Source organism: Pleurodeles waltl, chromosome 4_1 (genome assembly GCF_031143425.1).
Source record: "Pleurodeles waltl isolate 20211129_DDA chromosome 4_1, aPleWal1.hap1.20221129, whole genome shotgun sequence".
In the NCBI taxonomy this organism is placed as follows: domain Eukaryota; kingdom Metazoa; phylum Chordata; class Amphibia; order Caudata; family Salamandridae; genus Pleurodeles; species Pleurodeles waltl.
The window spans coordinates 421,357,163-421,379,818 of NC_090442.1; the positions used below are offsets into that span (position 1 = coordinate 421,357,163).

The window sequence follows — 22,656 nt, forward strand, 5'->3', positions numbered from 1 at the left end:
GTGTCAGTGTGACTCCACAACTATCAGTCTTGTGTCTCACCTCAATTTATCCCTGTCACAGCATCAGAGTGCCTGTGTCTGTTGCTTCCATGATGGCAGTTTTCATAATTTCTTTGCTCTGACCTCTAAGCTTCATAAGCAACATATTAGCCAATATATATCCGCAAAGTTGAGCTAGAAGTTTTTGATTGATTACACCCCCGGGGTTGTTTAGATTTTCATAAAGGGCTAGACAGATGTTGGTTAACACAATGTAATCAAAAGAGATATGAGCTCTAAAGAAACTGATTGCTGCTATACGGACGTGGAGATCCATTTACAAAAAAATTAAAAGTAGATGTGACGGAGCCTCACTCAATCCCTGAATAATATCACTGAAGATATTGACATTTTTCAATAGTTTAGGAAGGCACAAGGTATCACTGTTTAGGATACAAAATTTATAATAACTGGTAGAAAGAAGGATTTTAGCTAAGTGTCAAGTGGTGCAATAAATATCCCTTCTGTTTGTATTTTATAGCAGGCAATCAGTTAGCAACTATGAACGCAGCTACAATGCATTTTGTTTTATATGCAAATGTACTTCTCAATGTCAAAAGATGGTGACTGGCAGTGCTATTAAGTCAACTTCATTTGCATCCCAACAAGAAAATATATTGAGTCACACAATAGTGATGGAGACACCATTCTAAAGGCCTCAGTTACATGCGGGAAGTAACAGGCCATCAGACAGAAGTCAGTGGATATTCCATCTGCCCAACTCTTTTTACGCCTTTATTAGTTAGAAATGGGGAAGCTGCAGTATTTCTTATGGCGGACATTCAAGCAGCTCTGCCCCTGAAAACATTATCACTGTGATACAAAACTGCTGGCACCATGGTGCTACATGGCCTTCCCTGTTTAGGTCATTGCCTCATTTACGAGGAAGTGGCACAGCGCGGAATCACTTCAGAAATGCAGGGATGTGCTGTATTTACAAAAACACGGTGCACCACTTTGTTTTCCTTAGTGCTGGTGCTAAATTTAGCTGCCTAGCACTAATGCAGGCACCCTGCTCCACTCGATTCAAACTAGCATGGCTGATGAGGGGTGATACCCCAAAACCAGTCCGAGGATGCTTGTTTCTGGTCCAGGGAGGACCTGGCCTGGCAGTTTGGGCTGGACTGTTCCCCTGGGCAACAGGGTCAACACTGATTTGCAATTGGCTGGGTCCAAACTGGGGTGACAGGGTGAGCAAAGGAACAATGGATTTAACCCAGCTTTGTGACTGGGGGTGAGTGTTTGAAAAGTTTCAGAACTCCAGTCATCATCTTGTGTTATTAAAGAATAATCTCCAGTCATGGACTGACTGGCCATTATTCTCCAAAAAAAGATTTTAGTGTGATGCTACCCCTAATGGGTGATTCATTGTCAGTGCTTGCATTCCTCCTTTTCAGCAACTCTAAAGATATACATTTTATTAAAATGGCCTGTGTAGGTCACTTTCTTTGGTACAAGTCCTCCATCCAAGTTACAATGTTAGCAAATGCTGGCCTCCTGCGCCTGTGTACAGGAGAGTACGTGTTAAGACATGCCACTGGGCTGGGCTGCTCCAAGCTTCCCAGCTAAACTGTTTGTTTTATATCCCATGTTGATCAGGTTGCTTGTCTTAATCAGTTCCTTGACAAGCAAAAAAAGTTAGACATTCGACATCCTGCAGGAGCTCACTACCGTGTGTTGTGCGAATATCTAAAGGGAAGAGCAATCCACAACATTGCCTTCCTACTTTGGTGAGCCTCAGTAGACTGGACCATGGCTGTGATGCCCAAGGGAGTGAAGGTCTCTCCTGACTTGATTATGGATGTGAGTCCTAGGAGAGCGGGCCAGTGGTGTAGTAATGATGCCATGGGTCCTGGCTAAGACAAGGCAAATGGACCACTCTTCATACCCATTTTATCAGGATGGATGTAAAATACATCCATAATTTGGGTAAATAGGGTCAAAAGCACCCCTGGGATCCTATACCATTGTACCTGCTGCACTACTAATAACTACATCCCTGGGAGGTGTGTCTTATCAAGGGCATTGTAGCCATAGTCCTCTAAAAGGGAGCCATAATTTGGGTAGACTGGGGACCTTTACCACCTCAGAGTTTCACTTTCACTGCAAATACTGCATTATTATTAGCAACACCCTGCAAGGGGTCTCACAGTCATGGTCCAGATATGTGAGGCCTTGCAGCGGAGGAACATGGTTGAGAGACTCAGGAGAGAGAAACCTGTATCATATTAGTGCTGCATTGAAATCTGGTACAAGCAAGGGGAATTGTTCCTCCCCATTCCCTCCGGCCACTGAATCAACAGTAAAATTTAGCCATAATTTGGGTGCATTGGCTCCAAAACCTCACGGGGCAACAGAGGCACTGCAATTGCTATGATATTGATAGCTACAACCCTCTGAGTCATTATTCAATGCTGGGAGGCCCAGGGCAGAATGCTCCCTTTCTTGGCCTCTGAGCAGTGGACCATGGCTGTAAAGCCTAGGAGAGTATAGGCTTTTCCTGGTCCTTGCAGCTCCGAGTCATAACTTTGAGGTGCATGGGAGAAGGGACCAGTGGCATAAAATGGGCTCTGATGCAAGTAAATGATGGTGAACTGCACTATGTCCCTGCCAGTCCACTCACCCTGGTGTCACAGCAGTTACTGCACTTTTGATAGCTACACCCATAAGAAAGGCCCCCATGGTCTCACAGCGATGGCCCAGTGCCTCAAAGCTCATGAGCGGGCACCCCTTTCTCTGGGCATCCAGCCATGGCTAAGAGGGCCAGAGGATAATCTGTTCTCAGCCTCAGTGCCAAAACACGGCTGCAAGGCCCATGAAAGAGAGGCAAGTTGATAGTAATGATGCCATGGGCTCTGGTGCAAAGGAAAAGCATCCCCTCAACCTTATCCACTGCCTGGACAATAAAATACAGCCATAATTTGAGTACAGTACCATTTGTAGGTGAAGGAATCCATATCCCTTGGGCCTCAAAGCACTGGACCATGTCTATGAGGCCTAGGATAAGCCTCCTTGCTTCACTGCCCTGGGCATTATAGCCATGGTCTAGAACTGCGAGGCCCAGGAGAGCGGGGCTCAGTTTAATAAAGTCTTCTTCCCTGGGGCTCACAACAATGGACTGGCGCTGCAAGCCCAGTTGATGGGGGTTCCCTCGCCTGGACATTCACCCCCTCCCATGATCCAGAGCAGTGTGGGTGAGAGGAAAGGGTAGGAGCTTTCCTCTGGGCCTCACATCTATGGTCTAGTGCTGTGAGGCCCACTCCACTGTGCCTCCAGCCATGGACTAGCACTGGTAGTCCCAGGGAGGGTGGTCCCTTGGGCCTCACTGCTATTGTCTAGTGTGGTAAGGCCCATGAATAGAGGCCCTCATTGACCTGTGCCTCACATCCATGGTCTAGTGCTTCAAGGCCCAGAGGAGAAGAGTCCCCACACAAATATGACCCATGGCTGTGAGTCCAAGGGCAGTGAGCCCCTTTCCCCTGGGCCTCACAGCCATGGCCCATTACTGCGAGGCCATATTTGGGTGGCCAATTTCCCATTTTTATTTCACAGAAACCTTTATGCCTTTGGAGACACATTGTTTATGTGGAAACACATTGATTTTGCAGAGACAGCAGAAAACGTTTCTTAGGGAGCAGAACAACTACGAGTCACACAGAGGATTTTTGGAACTTTATTTTAAATATCCACCTCTAACACAGACCATTTTAAAATAATTTGGCTGGAGATTAAGTTTATTGAAAAAAAACACATTTCTAGTCATACTATATTTGAGTCCTGATTCCTTTACCACATCCTGGGGTAAGCCTTACCTACTCACTATTGTCAATTTTGAGTGACAAGTTTAGAAAATGAACTCTGGTATGCAGATGGAATGACATTCTTAAGCTTTGAAACACTAGTAGTAAATATCTGTTTCTAGCAGGCATACTGTCTGGTAAGTAACCACTGCAACAGGACCTTGTCCATTGGGTATATGTTAGCACTGGGCTGGAATATTTGACATCTAATCTCATCTTTACCATTTCACCCAAATATATAATAGATATAAACACTCTGATTATAATGACATTTCCCTGGGAAGGGCACCCCCTTGGCCTTGCTGAAGGAATCACTGACACCCCAGTTGTGGTCTAATGGACCAGTTGGAAGTGTGGAAAGAGGAGACACGTTGTTTTAATCCCGAGCCTCCCATTTAGACAAATTGTATGCTCTTGGGCAATCACTTTTCTGAACGTATTGCTCTGCTCCCTTTTTTGGCAAGATTGGTTACATTTTGATTCAATTTAAAACTGTTATAAAGCACATGATTACAAAATGGGCTGAATATTACCTGGGAGAGGAGAAGTGCCGAGTCACATAGTATATTCACCTAAATGCAATACAAATTTGGTTCACAAATACTAATGTGTTAGGTATATGTCATCTGCTCTGTTTAAAAAGGCTCCACAAGGTTTCATCATTTGCACAGATAGGATGGTAACATGTCATAGAGATAATAGGTTGGTCATTACTGATCAAACAGAAGTCTTTTTTCACAGGAATGAGGCATGTTCATCTGGACTACTTTCATCTGGGGTAAGGAAAGTCGCATTCACTGGCTAGAAACCAAGGACTCACGTTCTCACAGTCCCTGTCGGTAAAAGGCCACCATCAGACTCTCTTTCTGCTTTCATTCTGATAGCGAGGCACAATTTCTTTTGGGAAATTCACATCCTGGTTTCTATTAGATCTACTGATGCTAAAACACATATTTTGGCTAATTAGTACCTGGCGCCAATGTGTGGGTGGCAGACAACCGTGACTTTCTGGACATACTTAAAAACACGTTTCTTAGAAGTGCATGGATGAAAAGCCAAAAACCTCAGCAGTGGTTTCTATGATATGCCATGATTAGATTGTGGAGAGTGATGAGGTGATGGCTGCAAATGTTTAATCCAAAGCTTTTGAAGCAGCCAGCAGGCATTTAAGTGACCCACACGATTACGTCTATCAAAGACTAATGTGGTGCTCTTTTGCACGTTTTAAAGACTGAAGATTCGAAAACATTTCACAAATATGAGTCCTCGATGTCGTTTTTGTATTGCAGTGTGTTTCACATGAATTTTCTAATAGAGTATGTCTTTTCTTTTCAACATCTCTGTGAGATGTTCGAGATTTATTTTCAAATTTCACCCTATGTCATAAAGCTGCTGGATATTTGCTGCTTGATTTCGACATATATTAAATATTTGCAAGTTTTCATTCTTCCTGAGAGAACTCTACCAATAATATAGAAATAAAGACTGGTTTTATGTAGCACTACTGCAGTTGTACCGTTTTAGGCATTTTAGGTAATCCATGATACGAAACAATTTATGGCATTGAGTTCGCCCATCTCAGAAAGATGAGTCAACCTTGCACGGAATTCAAGCTTATGGCCTATAAATCTGCATATATCTGTAGCTTCAAATCACGCCATTGAGACGTCTCAACTACCCGAAGCAAACAATATAAAAAAGAGGGTGCCTGCCTTGCAGGTAACCCAACTATTGGGTTTCGTTTTAGGTCTAGCTACACACAACTTTAGCTGAGCTCAAGCCATAGCAAAAAAAGTAGAGTGTTTGGCCCCTTTATTAGAGGGAGAGGGTCATTGTTTCAGATACTTGCTAGAGAAACATTGGCTGTCAGCCAGAGTTTATGTGTTTAACAAAAGATAAATGAACATAAAGGGGACCCTAGGTCAGATCTCGTCCCTCCCATGCCCAAATCTTCACAACAACAGCTACAGCTGACATACTGTAAGGACCACAACAGCAGTCACAACCAACTATAACAACCGTAGGCATCACAGAAGTGACCACAGCTTCCACATCAACAGGGACCTGAAGAGTGGCCGCATTTTCAACCCAGCAGGGGGGCAAATAAATGATCACAACCTCCTATCATTCCTTGAAGACAACAGCCTACTCGACCCCTCTCAGTCCGGATTCCGAGGCAATCACAGCACAGAAACCGCCCTCATCTCAGTCACAGACGACATCAGAACCCTGATGGACAACGGAGAAACAGTCACAACCAACTATAACAACCGTAGGCATCACAGAAGTGACCACAGCTTCCACATCAACAGGGACCTGAGGAGTGGCCGCATTTTCAACCCAGCAGGGGGGCAAATAAATGATCACAACCTCCTATCATTCCTTGAAGACAACAGCCTACTCGACCCCTCTCAGTCCGGATTCCGAGCCAATCACAGCACAGAAACCACCCTCATCTCAGTCACAGACGACATCAGAACCCTGATGGACAACGGAGAAACAGTTGCCCTCATCCTCCTCGACCTCTCGGCTGCCTTCGACACCGTCTGCCACCGAACCCTAATATCCCGACTCGGAGCCACTGGGATCCAAGGACAGGCCCTGGACTGGATCACCTCCTTCCTCTCCAACCGCTCACAAAGAGTCTACCTCCCACCTTTTCGCTCAGACCCCACCGAGATCATCTGTGGCGTCCCACAAGGCTCCTCGCTCACCCCGACACTCTTCAATGTCTACATGAGCCCCCTCGCCGACATCGTACGCAAACACAGCATCATCATCACCTCCTACGCCGACGACACTCAACTGATACTTTCCCTCACCAAGGACCCCACCAGTGCCAAGACCAACCTGCAAGACGGAATGAAAGACGTCGCAGATTGGATGAAACTCAGCCGTCTGAAACTGAACTCAGACAAAACAGAAGTCCTCATCCTCGGAAACACCCCGACCGCCTGGGACGACTCCTGGTGGCCCACGGCCCTTGGCACCGCACCGACCCCCTCAGACCACGCACGAAACCTCGGTTTCATCTTGGACCCACTTCTCACCATGACCAAACAAGTCAACGCTGTATCATCCTCCTGCTTCCTCACCCTCCGCATGCTCCGAAAGATCTTCCGTTGGATCCCCGCCGACACCAGAAAGACCGTGACCCACGCCCTCGTCACGAGTGCCTGGACTACAGCAACACACTATACGCAGGAACCACCGCTAAACTCCAGAAACGTCTGCAACGAATTCAAAACGCCTCCACCCGCCTCATCCTCAACATACCCCGCAACAGCCACATCTCCGCCCACCTGAGACACCTGCACTGGCTTCCCGTCAACAAAAGGATCACCTTCCGACTCCTCACCCACGCACACAAAGCCCTCCACAACAAGGGACCCGAACTCCTCAACCGCCGCCTCAGCTTCTACACTCCCACCCGTCCTCTTCGCTCCGCCAACCTCGCTCTCGCCGCCGTCCCTCGCATACGCCGCACCACGGCGGGTGGGAGGTCATTCTCCTACCTGGCGGCCAAGACATGGAACTCCCTCCCCACCATCCTCAGGACCACCCAGGACCACTCTGCTTTCCGGAGACTACTCAAGACCTGGCTGTTCGAGCAGCAGTAACCCCTTCCCCCTAGCGCCTTGAGACCCGCACGGGTGAGCAGCGCGCTTTATAAATATTTATGATTTGATTTGATTTGATATCACAACAACAGTAATGGCAACAGCCAGCACAACAAGCACAGCACCAGCAACCACAGCTGCAAATACAGTGTTGACAACTACCACCACCACAGTAGCAGCAGTTGCTGCACCAAAAGGTGCAAGCACTGAAGGTACCATAGTTGCGTTGATAACTTCCATCAGAACTGCAGCCACAGCCACAGAAACAACCACAGTCGTAGCCACAGCAGGGACAATAGCAGCAACCACACCTATCCAGAAGTGTAGCTATCAAAAGTGCAGCAGGTGCAGTGAAACCATTACCCAAGGGTGTGAGAGGACACTGTATTTCAATTGTAGCTGGTTTTCCTGCAAAATCAGGGAGTAGTGACACATTTTTGCTTGCATTAAGGCTTATGTCACCCTTGTTCTATAGCTGCATATATCTATGCAGCAGTGACAACAGCAGCAACAAATCCGGTCACTGCAGGAGTGATCACAGTTACTACAACAGCAGTTAATAAAGCAGGGAGCAAAGGAGCGGCCACAGCAACCCCATAGAAGGGATATCAACAGCTACCAGCACAACAGGAACCACAGGAGTAACCACTGTTGAAACGAAACAACAGCAGTGGCCACATAATTGACCACAACTTCTACCACACCAGAGGCCAGAGATAACAACAGCAGCAAAAACAATTGCCAGCATGGCAATGACACTATCAGAGATCACAGCTGTAACCACTAGCAAGGACTACTAAAACAGCTGTCACCACTTCAGTCACAACATATACCCTAGTAACATAAACAGCTGCATGCACAGCAGGGGTCATAGCAGCTATCACAGCTGTATTGACAGCAGGGACCAAAACAGTGAGCACAGCTGCCACGGGAGCAGTGACCATAGCATTCATCAGAGCTGCCACCATGGCAGCAAATAAGCAGGAATAATAATAACTTATAGCACATCAGAGACCACAGCAACAGTTGTGTCCACAGCCACGACTACAGCAGCAATAGCTGTAAGCGCAGCAGGGACCATAGTAGTGATGACAGCATCTGAAATAGCTGCACCAAAGCAGAGAACACAGTAGCAACCACTAAAGCCAAGAGAAACATCAGTGACAAAAGCTTTCACCACATGAGGGTTGAAACAGCAACAACAGCTGCCAACACAGCAGGGACGAAGCTGCCACAGCTGTACAGGCTACAGCAGAACCCACAGCTGTCCCCTTAGCAGGGACTATATCTGAAACCATGTCTGCAACCACAGTAAATATAACAGCAGTAATAGCAGCTGTCACAAGAGCGGAACTAACAACAATGTGGGCAACAGTATAGACCACAGTGGGCAACATGGTGGAAACAACAGCAACAGTCACTGCCGACAAAGTAGGGACAACAGCACTGTAGCTGCCAGGTGTTCAGGTTGCATATTTGCAACATTTTCAAGGTTTCAATGAACTTATGAGTGAAATTTGACAACAAAGTGTGGCACTTTGAGTGACACTTTCTCGCAAGCAAACCCAAACAATGAAGTCCATGGAAAAAGATAAGCAGAAAGGAGAAGCTTTAAAATATCTTGAAACTGCTCAAAAATCCCTGAAACATAAGGTGCTAACTAGAAATGTCATCAACTCTTAGATAGGAAGGGGTCAACTGATCTGAATTCCTAAGGCACTGCCCTTGGTAGGGGTGAGGGTAAAATTACAGATTCTGTTCTGCAAGGCTTTGCAGAGTACATACTTAAAAGACTACCTAGCTTCAGGTAGTGCTTGCTTACATGTGACCTTATTTATAACATGCACATTTTTTTTTTTGGGGGGGGGGGTTCTACCAGATATTCACTTCCAATTATAATATGTCCCCTTTTGCAAAGTATACTACTGATTATATTTGAGTTACACATTTTCACCAAAACTACTCATTTAAGCATTTCCATCTGTGCCATGAATTTACTGAACACAATGAACTACTAGGTGGCAGTGGGGCAACAACTTTGCTGATTTCTTTTATGATGTTTTCTGACCATCAAAAGTGTCATCATACAGTATAATTTCGAGAGTAGACTTTTGGCAGACTATTTTAGACATTATAATTATTTAAATGTGTATGTTGTAAATCACTGTAGAGTGTAAGATGCGAAATTCATGCGAACACATCAGAACAGAATTTCTTTAGTTAAAGTAGAACCCATCTGTCAGCACCAAATACACTCGACGTTAAAATGGATTCCCCGACAGAGATGAGCTGTGTGAAGGACGGCAGGCTGCAGACCACCCACAAGCCCGCATGGCTTTTTCAATGTAGTCTTCAAAAAGAGACTGGTGGTACTTGCTTGTAATTTCCAGAGCCGCAGGTCTGCTCAGAGGTGCAGAATAGCATGAACCACACCAGGGACTACAGTTGCCGTGACAGAAGGAAAAACAGTTGAGATAACAGTTGCCAGGAATACGAGGACAACAGCAATGGCCACAGTTGTAAACCGTATGATAAAGTGTTGAGTGAAATGCTTAAATGAATCTCAGCCAATAGTATTAAGTAGGGGTGAATATAACTGACATAATTCTCTCTAGCCTAATTACTCATAAAAAGCAATAAATGGCACAGGGCATAATAAGCAGTAGCCAACAGCCTCTCTCTTAGCTCACCGTTCCTGTGCTCTTGAGGCTGGATTTTCGGCCCATATTAATTACTCATGCTGGCTCAATTGTGTGATTTCTGTAATTTTATATCTCTAGAGTAACGAGTAATTACCCAGATTACTCTGGTGTAATCACAATTTTATCCTGGCCTAGTAAGTAGTCTGGATCACACTACAGTTCATCCATTCTTTATTATTCACTGTATCACTATGAACAGAATGTAACCATATGCAAATCAGCCTTAACTCTGTGCCAACAGGAGCACACTAGCTTTCACTGCAAAGTAATTTTCCCTCTGAATGGGAACAGAAGAAACTTCTAGACTGGTCTCAGTGTTGTTTGACTGAGATGTTCTTTGAGTCCTACAGCAGAGTGAGCACAGGACCCATGGTTGTGAATATCATTAACACTTAAAGCACCTCACTGACAAAAACAAAACAACACTGGCAAGGTCAATAGTTCTGTTATTAAATCACTAGAGTGTGCAAACACAGGAGCACCCACCAACACACACACACGCACACAATTCGCAACCTGTCTCTCTGCAACCTACCTCGTTCTGTGCCTCTCATGTCTGCTCGCTGCCTTTTATTACTGTGCATACCTGTGTTTTTATGTATTAGCACAGGAACGTAAGACTGATTGGTTTTGCCAGTGTTTTCCTGTTATTCCAATCCTTTATACCTCCAATTTCAGGTATGGCATTCTTAACCTTCGAAAATATTGAATAACTTCTGCTTCTAAAATGTGATTATAATAATATCTTGGCAGTTATAAAGCATTATTGCATAGGCCAGATATGGCCAACTGAACTGCAGTCTCCTGGAATAGTCTAGCAGTTCTGTGTCACAATATAATACAAGAAGACAAAGAACAGGCCAGGGTATTCTCCTATGAAATCAACATAGCCTTTACATCATGACTTACAACCTGCACTGCAAGGAATGTATAGCATCATTTCTCTTTCTGACTTGCTGGTGAATAAATATTGTTCCTGGGTTTTCACATTTGCAATTAGACTTTTATAATGGCAGATAAGGATAATCATAAATGAGTAACCAATATTTTCCTGTGACAAAATGTGCAAACTCATTTCCATTACTTTCTATATTGACTTAACTTGTACCATCTGAGGATATGCCAGCTAACTCTAGTACTGAAATGTTTGGTCATCCGAAGGGCCCTATTACACTTCTAGAGGGTAGCACATATGCTGTGTCCTTAGAGTTAATTTACTCTCCTTTCCCATTAAGTCTGTGTTATACTTCTGGAGGGTAACACATATGCTCGAATCTTTCTTAGTTCTTGATTAACACTCCTTTCCCTTAAAGACAAAAGCCACTTTGCAACTGCAGCGGTTTGGCCACTGCCAAACCGCTTCGTCCCCGCCCATCCCGTCGCTTTACCATGGCCCGCTGGGCAGAAGGTTTCCACCTGCAGCCCGGCGAGAGTCGAATAACCGCCTAGGTTATTCCGACTAGGGACACTGCCAGCATTTTCCTGGCAGTATCCCGGCTTGTGTTCCTGTCACCGGGATACCCCCAAACACCTCCGCACACATGCACGCATGCACCCACACACATACAATCACACACAGACACAGTCACACATGCACTCACAACATTCACCCCTATATACCCATACACATCACACATGCATGCATACACTCGCCATCCCCCCACTCCCTCCCTTCAACTACATACATACATATACAACCCCCACCCCCACTCATCTTCACACAACCACAAGCCCCACCCCCAATCGTACCTCACCGCACGCACACACACACACCATGTAAACATGCAAACATACACACACACACACACACGCACTCACCCCTCTTGCCCCCTAGTCATTCACCCATGCACACCCCCACCCCGTCCACATGCATACACACATGCATCACAACATTTACACACAGACACACGCATGCATGCACAATCACTCCCCTTCCTCCTCCCACATTCATGACAGACATACATACACTCAGACACACCCATTCACACTTTCCCATCCTCCTCCCCTTGCAGACGACACTTACCTCGTCTGACGAGGTGCTCCTCTGTGAGGGGATGGGATCCGGTGCTCCCACCCCAGCACCACCACACTAGAAATAGACTGCCACACAGAATTACTGGTCGTAATTCTGTGGGCGGTCTTTTTCTGGTGTGGCGGTGATGGCAGTGGAACCGCCTAGGTGCCACCAACCACTGTAGTAAATGCTGCCGGATATCCGACCACCAGTGGTCCTGATAGCCGTGGCAGTCATAATACGGCGGTCAGAAGACCGCCACCACTGGTGGTCTTCCGGCGGCTGCGGCTGCGGCTGCGGCTGCGGTGGTCTTCGGAAAAGACCAGTACAGTCATTGTGAGGACCAAAGAGCGGCAGTTAGGGAGATTGTGCTACAAAATGCGACAAGTGTTAAATTAGGGGAAACTGATCGTCAAAGTTTTGGGAAGTTACCCTTGGTAAAGAGCTAACCAATACCGGTAGGAGCTGTACGTCACAGATAAAGCCACCACTTCCTTCTTGCCAATGCATAAACAGCTGAATGGAAAGTTTACTGCCCTTTTTATGATGTATCAGGGAATAGAGACACCTGAGCTTATCATGGAGACCTAAAGATTTAACATGAACATTTAAGAACAAGTTGGTAGTGACAGTGGAGCAGGTAACTTTTGTGATATTGGAATTGTTGGATGTAACTGCACCATCACGGAGTTCAATTAAGTTCAAAAGCTCATTTAAAAAAAATACATTGATTAATTGTTCTTTCAAACTGCTAATTCAACCTCACATCTCCAGTATGCTTAAAACAAATAGGATTGACAGAGTAACATGAAAAAGTATTGTGGTTAAAATGTGCTCCACTATTCTATTCTAGAAAATACATTACATGTGTTTAACAATGAATCAGAAAGCTCAATTCTTTGAGAGTAAGACATTCAATTATTTCTCTGTGTAAACTGTATATATTGTCTTCCATGTAAACAGTATGTCCTCTAACAGCAGGTGTTTACTGATCATGTTCTAGCCTGAAAACCTCTTGTACTACAGCCAAGATGAAGAATCCAAAATAATGATTAGTGATTTTGGGTTGTCAAAAATGGAAGGCAAAGGAGATGTCATGTCTACTGCCTGTGGAACACCAGGATATGTTGGTGAGTAATTGCATTTTAAGAGTTAACTTAAATTGGCTGGAAAAATATTTAGCTATATATTGCTGAAAATGGATAATCTGTTTTCTGGAAATTAAAAAAAACGGACTTACTTATATCCAATGTTAATGAATGATTTTAATGCACTAAATTCCTTCCTAAACATCACTATTCTGGAAGGAAAATAATATTTAGACCATTCCTGCTCCTACCATCCCACAGAGTACATTCTGTTTTGGAAATAAAAATAACATAGCATTTACCACCTCTGCTGTTAACCACATTACAGTTCTCCTTAGCACAGAGTACTTATTCATGTTTCATTTAAGGGTGATTCTAAAAGAGTTACATAAGACTTGGATTCATCGCCTTGTACAAGATGTCTAGAAAAATATAATGTAGACAACATTCTTACTGAAGGACATGAAGTAATATGAGACTACCTTTAATGGATGTCTTCTAATCTGACACGTATAATTTTTGAATGTTTTACGCACAAAACACTATAACTGTTGTTGTCTGCTTTAAGATTGTAAACATAAATCCCGGTTTTTAAAATCTTCTTCACCCACCCTGCATCAAAAAATTATCTGTTCTCATAATGATGATGGTGTGAAAAGACCTTGATTCCTTGACCACACATCATTCATATTTCAGATTCTCAGATGTTTTTGTCCATTGGTGAGTCCGCAGTAGCTCATCTGCCAATATTTTGAGTCCACCAACTGACATCTAAAGAATGTGTATTTGTGACTCTCTTTAACACCTTAAGCCCTGGATATGAGTGGCCAACTTGACTCAGGAGCACCCAAAACAAAATTACAAGTGGTATGGTATGACAGCACTTGTATTCACAGGTGCGGGTCACCCACATATTTTACCAGGGACAATACCACAAGGTCATAATTAGAGGACTTTGTAAAAAGCCCATAATTATGGGTCACTTGGAGGAAGTGGTGTTGAAATATGCCCACATGTCATATATGATTACACAGGGTACTGAAGAACCAGTGATCTGCCCATAATAGCAGCCCCTATTGTCAATAAAGTCATGTTCAGTGTTACCGCCCCATGACCCCTGGTCACTCGTAGTAATCTTACTCCTAGTATTAGTGGTCTTAGTATTTTTTCAAGTAGTCCAATAAAAGGTAACACAGCCTGGATTGTTTGGAAGAATTGTTTGGACAATATGTAGCATGGACTGTTAAGAGTGCTACGTTTTCAGAAAGAAGATGGGCAGCTTCTGTGTAGGAGGCATTTACCGTATCTTGGTCTAAGATGATATAATTTCGAAAGAGGCTCCTACAAAGACATCGCGGTTTGCATGACATTCATGAGGATCTTTACAACCCTCTTACATAGTAATTATGACAGTCATGAGATTCCTTTATTAGTGCTTTCCTGGACAGCTCAAAAAGAAACATTCTCTGTGATCTACAACATGCTCTTGAAGATCTTAATCAAAGCTTTTCATGTCAAAATCAAGGCTCAAGCAATATAAAAGACAGGCAAAATTTCACAGAAGAAGGGACATTTTGTTTGTTTTAATAGATCAAATTAAAATTTAGAAGCTTGGTAATTCAGGGAAAACGTTGGATGATCTACAGTAAACAGGTTTATCCATTTCACTTTGATCCAAAGTGGAAGACTTGATGCATGGCTACAGGTGATGGAGGAGAGATGCCATGGATTGTTTCTTTCTGCTGCACACTAAAATGCATTGCTACTAGTGTAACCACTTTACTCTTGAAATTGTTTGGAATTCCTTTCTTGAAAGTGAGTGGTTGGAATCACAACAAATAATTCTCATAGAGATGCCTATGTCAATATCATTATTCCATTAAATGAATGTGGCACCATAAAATCCATTAATTTCTATGAGGTAGGTGAAGCAAATCCAAAAGATCTCCTACTTTCTTCTGCAGCTGACAGTAGCAGAATGTCAATCAGATGAGAATATATTTATTTAGTCTAGATTTGTCCATTTATACAACAGAGATCACAGGGAAGTCCTGAATAGGGATGGGTGAAAACATTAAGTGAAAATGGAATCATAAAAACATCTTTTAGTTTGCCCTTGGATTTGAAGGGATGACAGAGTTGTGAAAATTTAAGAAGATTGACCGCCATTGATGTTTAGTTAAATATGTGCATTTCCTCTGCAGATTAAGCATTTACCCAAAATCCTCTTAGAATATTAAAGTAATTTTAATCAATATGATGGGGGACCCACATATATTAAGTTACAGTAGTCCAGTTTTGAGTTGATAATGACCACAGCGCAGAGAATTTCCTTGAGAATATGGCACAAGGCCTAGACACTTATGCCTGGGACCCCATTCTAAGATTGTCCTATGAAGAACATCCAAACATTTCCCTCACCTGGAGGATGCTGTCTTATGTCTCAAAACATTAGATGAAGCTAGTAAAATGGATGGGAATTTAAGAACTTGAGGGGAACCTAGCATCAACATCTCTTCTATAAAGTAATTATGGATTTGTGGATAACAGTGGATTTCAAGAATGATCTTGGATGAGGTGGAAGATGTTAATAATAGACTGTTGCATAAAATAGATTGCCTTTAATAGTGCAGCATTCTCAACACATTTGTCCACGTTTCCTTGGATGAGGTTGCACTTGCATTTTTATGAATGAGTTGAGAGCCTGAGGTCTTATAGGATTCTGTGCTATGCTATTGCTTCTTCAGTTCACTATTCTCCTTTTTGATCTCATTCATTATTGGATGATGCCAAGCTATGTATTTCTCTGTAAGGCAGTGACATTTTTGGTAGCCGTGGTGAAGTTAATCGCATATCCAAAACAATCACATTTTAGGTGAAGTGATCCGTAATCAATAATTGTGAGGCTCACACGGTATCCCCAATCCACTACCAATGGGGTGTACTTTGATCATAAACCATAGGTTTGACAATCCCATAGTGTCTCTCGGACAAAGACGATTAATCAGGTTCACAGCTTATTACGGCCCCATACTTTTTTGTTTACTTTTGAGTCCAAATAATGCTGTTTTCTGGCTGGTTACTGTGCATCGTACAAAGTGCCGGTGCTATTGCACGACTTGTGGACATTTGATCACAACACTGATAACGTGTTTACCAAATACTTTATTATTGAATGTTGTATCTTTTTGCAATATCTACTGAATAGCTTGGTTATACTCACACAATTTATCCACACACTGAGCCTTGAAAATTTGTCCTGTGACGAAACATTTGTTGGCTGCCTTTTGTTGTATATAAGCTCACAATCAAGGTCCATGTGAAACTTTTAATGTTTTTGGAATATAACTTCTGGAAACTATTAGCTGAATTTCTTTGATTATTGTATACACTGGACTATATTTCATGTTTGCTTTGGTATCATTTGTTTTCTATTTCTCTGTAAGTGTTCTGTTTGTGTGGTTGCCTGCAGATCTGTGCAATCAATTGATGTTTATTGAGAGTCTTGAGCATGATTTTTAACATGTAAAGGGGAACTCTTTCATTTTGAGTATTGAGTATTGCAGCAGTTGTGTTATATGGTTTTGAAGAGTGTAGAGCTTTAGTGAATTTAAAGATGAACTCTTTGGTGATGTATAGTACAGTCATAATATTCAGCAAGATGCCAATATGTTCTGCACTATGTTTGAAGTGATGTAAAGCTGATTAGTGTGTGAGGTTTGAATATACTGTAGGAACTAGGGTGTTGCTTTTTTGTTTTGGTGTGTTTTAATATATGTGAGGTGATGGTCTACTGAGGTTATGAACTTTTATGTTTGATGAAATGGCCATATGGGATGATGCAGTCTTCAATGTTGATTGTTGGAGCCATTGACAGTTGTAGAGTCCTTAGATATTATTTTGTTTTACAAATTTTGCTTTTTTTTAATTATAGTTAATATGGTTGAAGTGATGGTCTAATGTGGTTAGGAGTTTTAGTTATGATGCAATGGTTCCACAGAAGAATACAGTTTTCTAGGTAGAGTGTTAGAGCCACAAACAGCGGTAGGGTTCTTACATTATAATTTCTTCCAAATAATAAAACATAATCATGGTTTTTCCATGGTGTCAACATAAGCCTTGAGTGCAGGTAAGTGAGTGAAGAAAAGTCCAACAGCACATTCAGAATATGTAAGAAGAAATAGACTCCTAAAGAAGAATACAATTTCATGTCACTATCTCCACACTGCTACCAGTATCAAGGAGGTCCCAGAACACCCTGATGAGTTTGGGGTTCTAGGACAATAAAGCAGTGGACCATTCCACCACCATTGTCTTGTGATGCCTTATATTCTGAGTATGTGTGCTCTGTTATAGTTGTTTTACCCATGTTGATGTACTCTAAAATTGTGAAGGTTTTTGTGAAAAAAACTTAACCACATGCATCCCACTTGTGCAGCAATTGACAGAAGTTACAGAGATTTTAAAGAATTTCATCTGTTTGATATTCCTATTCACCAGATATCCTATCAGTGCCAGCCCAGCCACTTCCCTTCTTCTGTTTTTTACACTTCTGATGGTTGAAAGCATTATCACTTTCTCTCATGAGTCAATGTATTCCGAAGTCTTGGATCTTTTTGTTATTTGTTGCTTATAAAATGGACTCACACACCTGGTTAGCTCTATATAAAATCAAATATAAACAAACAAATAAATATGTGGTAGTCTGTAAAATAATAATATTCTTTCCTTAGCTGACAGTGACTCCAGGGCACTTTGTTTATCTGACAAGACTCCCACAATCTTAACTGCATTTTTCTCACTAAAATGACAGCAATGTCTTCTCACATTATAACTGTTCTAAATATGTGATGATAGACATTATTAATTTTTGCTAAAGAAAAAAAAACTGTCATCAGGGTAAATACTATGTTTTTCAGGCCTTTGTTGAGAATAGAGAACTTGAAACTTCCAAATGTCATTCGGTTTAGTCTAGTCGATGTACATTTCAACTCTGCAAATGATAAACTAAATATGAAAAACTGAATGTGAAGAATGCCACTGCTGATTTCATGGGGGAACTTTCTCCTTATAAAAACTTAAAGAAAGCAGCTCTAAAAACATAGACCTTCAAAGAAGGCACTAACTGCTGCATGCAAATGTTCTCAAGAATTAAGAAGAATAGCAGAAGAGCAGTCTTATAGAACCTTCTTCATATTTTAAAAAAGTTCTAAAGTATGTGTTCGTTTACAATAAATTTTAGAGCAGTAGATTTTCAGAGCACCACTAAAGACAAATGAGTGACTCAGGGCCAACAATGGCTCGTATACAACTTTTACTTTTTTAATTTATATATTTGTATCCTTAGGGAGCACAATGTTCTAATAGTTGTATAGCCCTTCTCTTTTGGGCAGTAAAGGTTGATAAAAGCCCTCATCCATTTTATAAACTTGGCCTTGAGGTCTTTAACAATCATTATTGCCCATGGCAGTGGGCTATAATACTATATTATTCTCTTATTTAGAATATCAGAAGAACACAGAAAAAATCCATATGCAATCTATGGGCCAAATGTACAAAGTATTTTTGTGGAAAAATGCTTTTGTCAATGCTCAAAAGGCAAAATGAGATTTGGTAACTTGTTACCGAATCACATTTTGCTTTTGCGATTCAGTATTCGGAAGGGGCATGTTTAGGGGATACCTTCCGAGTACTGAATCAGCATGGCGTGTACTACTGTTGTGCAACTGAATTCATGTCACAAAACGGTAATTCTTTACCACCATTGTCAAACTGGTGGTAACCCATTTGAAAAGGGAAAGGGGTCCCTAAGTGAGAATGTAAAACATGATATGTTTTAAAAGCAGTCAGTGACTGCTCTTAACAAATAAAACTGTTCAGTTTCATTTTTTTTTTAAACATGTCCCGTTTTCATTTAAGAAAAAGTTGCCCTATTAAAAAGCAGTCACAGATGCTCAGCAGGCCACCATGCCTGCGATGGCTCCAATTCCTAATGGGTCGCAAATTGCAACCTACCTCATTACTATGCATGAGGTAGGTCTATTTACACCCACCAGGAATAGCTAATGAAACTCAAAGGAGTTTCATACATTAGGGAATACTGATTTCCTAATTGTGATTTGAAGATAATTGGAATTAGCAAATCAGTATTCATAACGTTAGTACATCTGGCCCTAAGACACCCATATAAAAACATATACTTGATGAGATAGAATAATAGGAAATATATGAAACCATTGAAGTTATATTTGCAATAATAAATAATTACTTTGTTACATTCTCTGAGGGGAACCTACCTTGCTATCAATAACAATGGTATTAGGATCACACAAATAGTTCAGCCAATACATTGTGAAATGGAAAAATGCAGGTTTGATGTATACTAAAAAATGGCGTAAGAAAAATAAGAAAGTATTACTTGCATCTATGGCAGAAATTGACTGGATCAACAAAAGCTCATCCTGCCAAACCTGTGAATAAATCTGCAATATGATTGTAGTCTGTGTTTCATTCATTGGACCACTGATAACTGCTATTTCCTTTAAGGTTTATCTACTTACTTTTTTAAGTTATCTACTTACTCCAATTTTTATCTTCTGTTGTCCAAAAGCATTTTTATGTTTGAATGTATCTTACTAAAGTCCGTTTTTGGCTGCTTCTTTTCAATCATTTCTAGTTGCTAGTTTAATCTATTTTCTTCCGAAATTACTATTATCCAAAATCAGCCTAGGAAATAATGGGATTTAGAGTTTGCGGATGGGATTCCAACACTGTTGTGACAGAGTAACCCATCCGCCAATATCTAAATGAGGCCCTTAGTTCCTTAATTGGAGCGAAACCAGAAAACTATTTGTGACCATCATGGCTAGATCATACTTCTCATAACGATTGGTAATGGTTCTGATTTGAGATTTTCCTAAATGGGCAAATATTTCTGCTGGTACACGTCAATTTCACTTTTCTCAAGAGCCAATCTGAGCACACATCAGTACACATTAAGCCTGATAATATAATTCTATGACACTCTGAAATTAGCCTTGTTCGTCTGCACAGTCACAGAAGTACTTGGTGGCATGCAATATCCTTGAAACATATAGAAGAGTCTTTTTTTATCCTTTATATTTTGCTTGGAAGATTACATTGCCTACATATGGCCCTGTTTCTATTTGTCTTATAACAATCTACCTCTGACATCACTACTCTCCTTAAATAGGAACATCACATTATTATTTTATTGTAATATTTTATAAGAGTTTAGTTGTCTTTGCACAATGCTTATTGCTAGGCTCAGTGATAATGGAAAAGCGGCTTCATTAGTACACCATCAAGAGTAACTTTCACTTGAACAACGTAAAGGCAGAATAGCTTTTCAGTTACCTTTCTTTTTTCTTGCTGTGCAAATTCTGTATGTTTCTGTTGAGGAGAAATTGGTGAAAGTATCTTTATTTCTGCTGAAGTTCATTAATGGAGAAAGGAGTCTACTGGCATGTTTTAAACCAGAAATCCGGCTTTAGTGGTGACTTTTATCGAAATGCTTAAAATATTATCAGAAAAATGTACAAGTGATATATTTGGTGTGTTTATATTTACAACGAATACTTCAAATTCATTCGACGTTTTGGAACCTGAACTCTCATTAATAGGAGCAAAAGACTCAACACTTAATATGAGTGTGAAATCACGTTATTCGGTGCAAAAGACCCCATTCCGTACAAATAAGGGATATTGCAAGTCACCTTGAACTTTTATGATTTGGAGCTCAACAATTGGCATCTTTTATTTATATGGTCACAGAAGTATTTCATAGCTTTCAGTATCCGTTTTCTGTACTCTACGAGGCACTTTATCCAGTACAGTGCAGGTGATTCTCAGAAAATCATCATTCTTCCTAATTCGTCATTGTCACATACCCCTCGATCTCATGTAAGAATTTTATCAGGTGCAGATATGTGGGAAATGTGGCATCCATCCTGTGAGGAAAAATAAACTAATATGCAGCATTTATTTTGAGTCAAATGCATGCTAATACAGAAAGTGATGAGCCATAGGTTTACTGTTTTGAGTTTCATTAAATTTCCTGCAGTCTTTTCCTGATATTCCAGTAGAGGGATGATTTAAAAAAAAAAAATCATTTTATTGCATATAAGTAGATGTCACATTAACTAGACTGCATTAATACAACTGTGAACAATTAATATTTCCAACCTCCAACAAAATGGATGTGGAAAATATATTTCCTCGCAACGTAGTGTAATTTCCAATTAAGTATGCTGAGAGATATTTGGCCCAAAGTCAGGTGATCTGACATCTCCAAACCCGCGGAGACAGATGACCTACAAATGCCCTTAGTTGTCATTGTTTTAGGCATCCTTGTTTATCTCCTTCAGATAAATGATTGAAACAATGGATTGACCAATAACTTTGCTCACTGCCCTACGATTTCCTCTTGTTGGTAGATTAAAAGAATTCCACGGTGGCGCCAGCACTGGGCTAAGCATTCCACCGAGGCACAGTCAATTAATGACTCCTGACACGGCCATAGTTAAATCATCGATGCTTCCGGTCTTTGGAGAGTCGAGCCTGGAGGCCTTGAATTGTCTATGCACGCAGGTTCATATACATTCCTCCTCTGCCAAGGGCGAGGTGACCCCTCTTCCGCCGGTCTCGCGAAGCTAGGGTTGTGACGTCTGCCCTTGATCTGCTCAGTTCTAGCCTCTGAAGCCCCTCCTGCCTTTTCAAAGTTTCTGGGCTCTTGGCACAGCAGTGTATTGCTCGATGGATTCCAAATGTGTCTTTCGAGGGAGAGTGTTGCTTTGCTCTCATGATAAATTATGTTTCAAATGTTGCGAACAGCTGAAATTAAGAGCTCCCTAATCCTTAAATTTGGATGTTTATAGCACTTTATGAAGTAATGTCCTGCAGACACTGTGGCGGTTGCCCAGTGAATTTATGGAGTTCGGTTTCTCTATTAATCAAGGCTGCTTTCTGAAAACAACACAATTAAGAAAGCTTGAGTGTTTACTCTCAAGAGTAATCAGCTGGCATTTGAATACTGATAAGGGAATGCAGCATTTGTTTCCCGCAGGATGTACTCATAACAATCTAATGTTTACTGCCACCAGTGCTTGAATACCTACCAGTAATGGGGAAGTAATGCTTGGATTACTTACTGATAATATTCATTTCTCCGATTCTTCCTTCCTCGTCCCAGTACTTACCCAGTGAAACGCAAGAGGTTAAACCTCACTAGGTAAGGAATGGGACCTGGAGGGAAAGGAGGCGATAATGTTTGGACTACTTACTGGTAATCGCTGTTACTCTGAATCTTCCTTCCTCGTCCCAGTACTTGCACAGTAGAATGCATGAGGCTGAACCTCCGTATGTAAGGAATGG

General features: G+C 41.8%; 1 protein-coding gene across 1 annotated transcript in view; it reads left to right on the forward strand.

Moving 5' to 3' along the window:
- The window catches only part of CAMK1D (calcium/calmodulin dependent protein kinase ID), a 1,292,386-nt gene that overhangs the window by 1,081,392 nt on the left and 188,338 nt on the right, over window positions 1–22,656 (forward strand). The window contains exon 5 of the mRNA XM_069228669.1: window positions 13,179–13,305. Coding sequence (XP_069084770.1) covers window positions 13,179–13,305 — 127 coding nt within the window. The remainder of the gene's footprint in view (window positions 1–13,178; window positions 13,306–22,656) is intronic.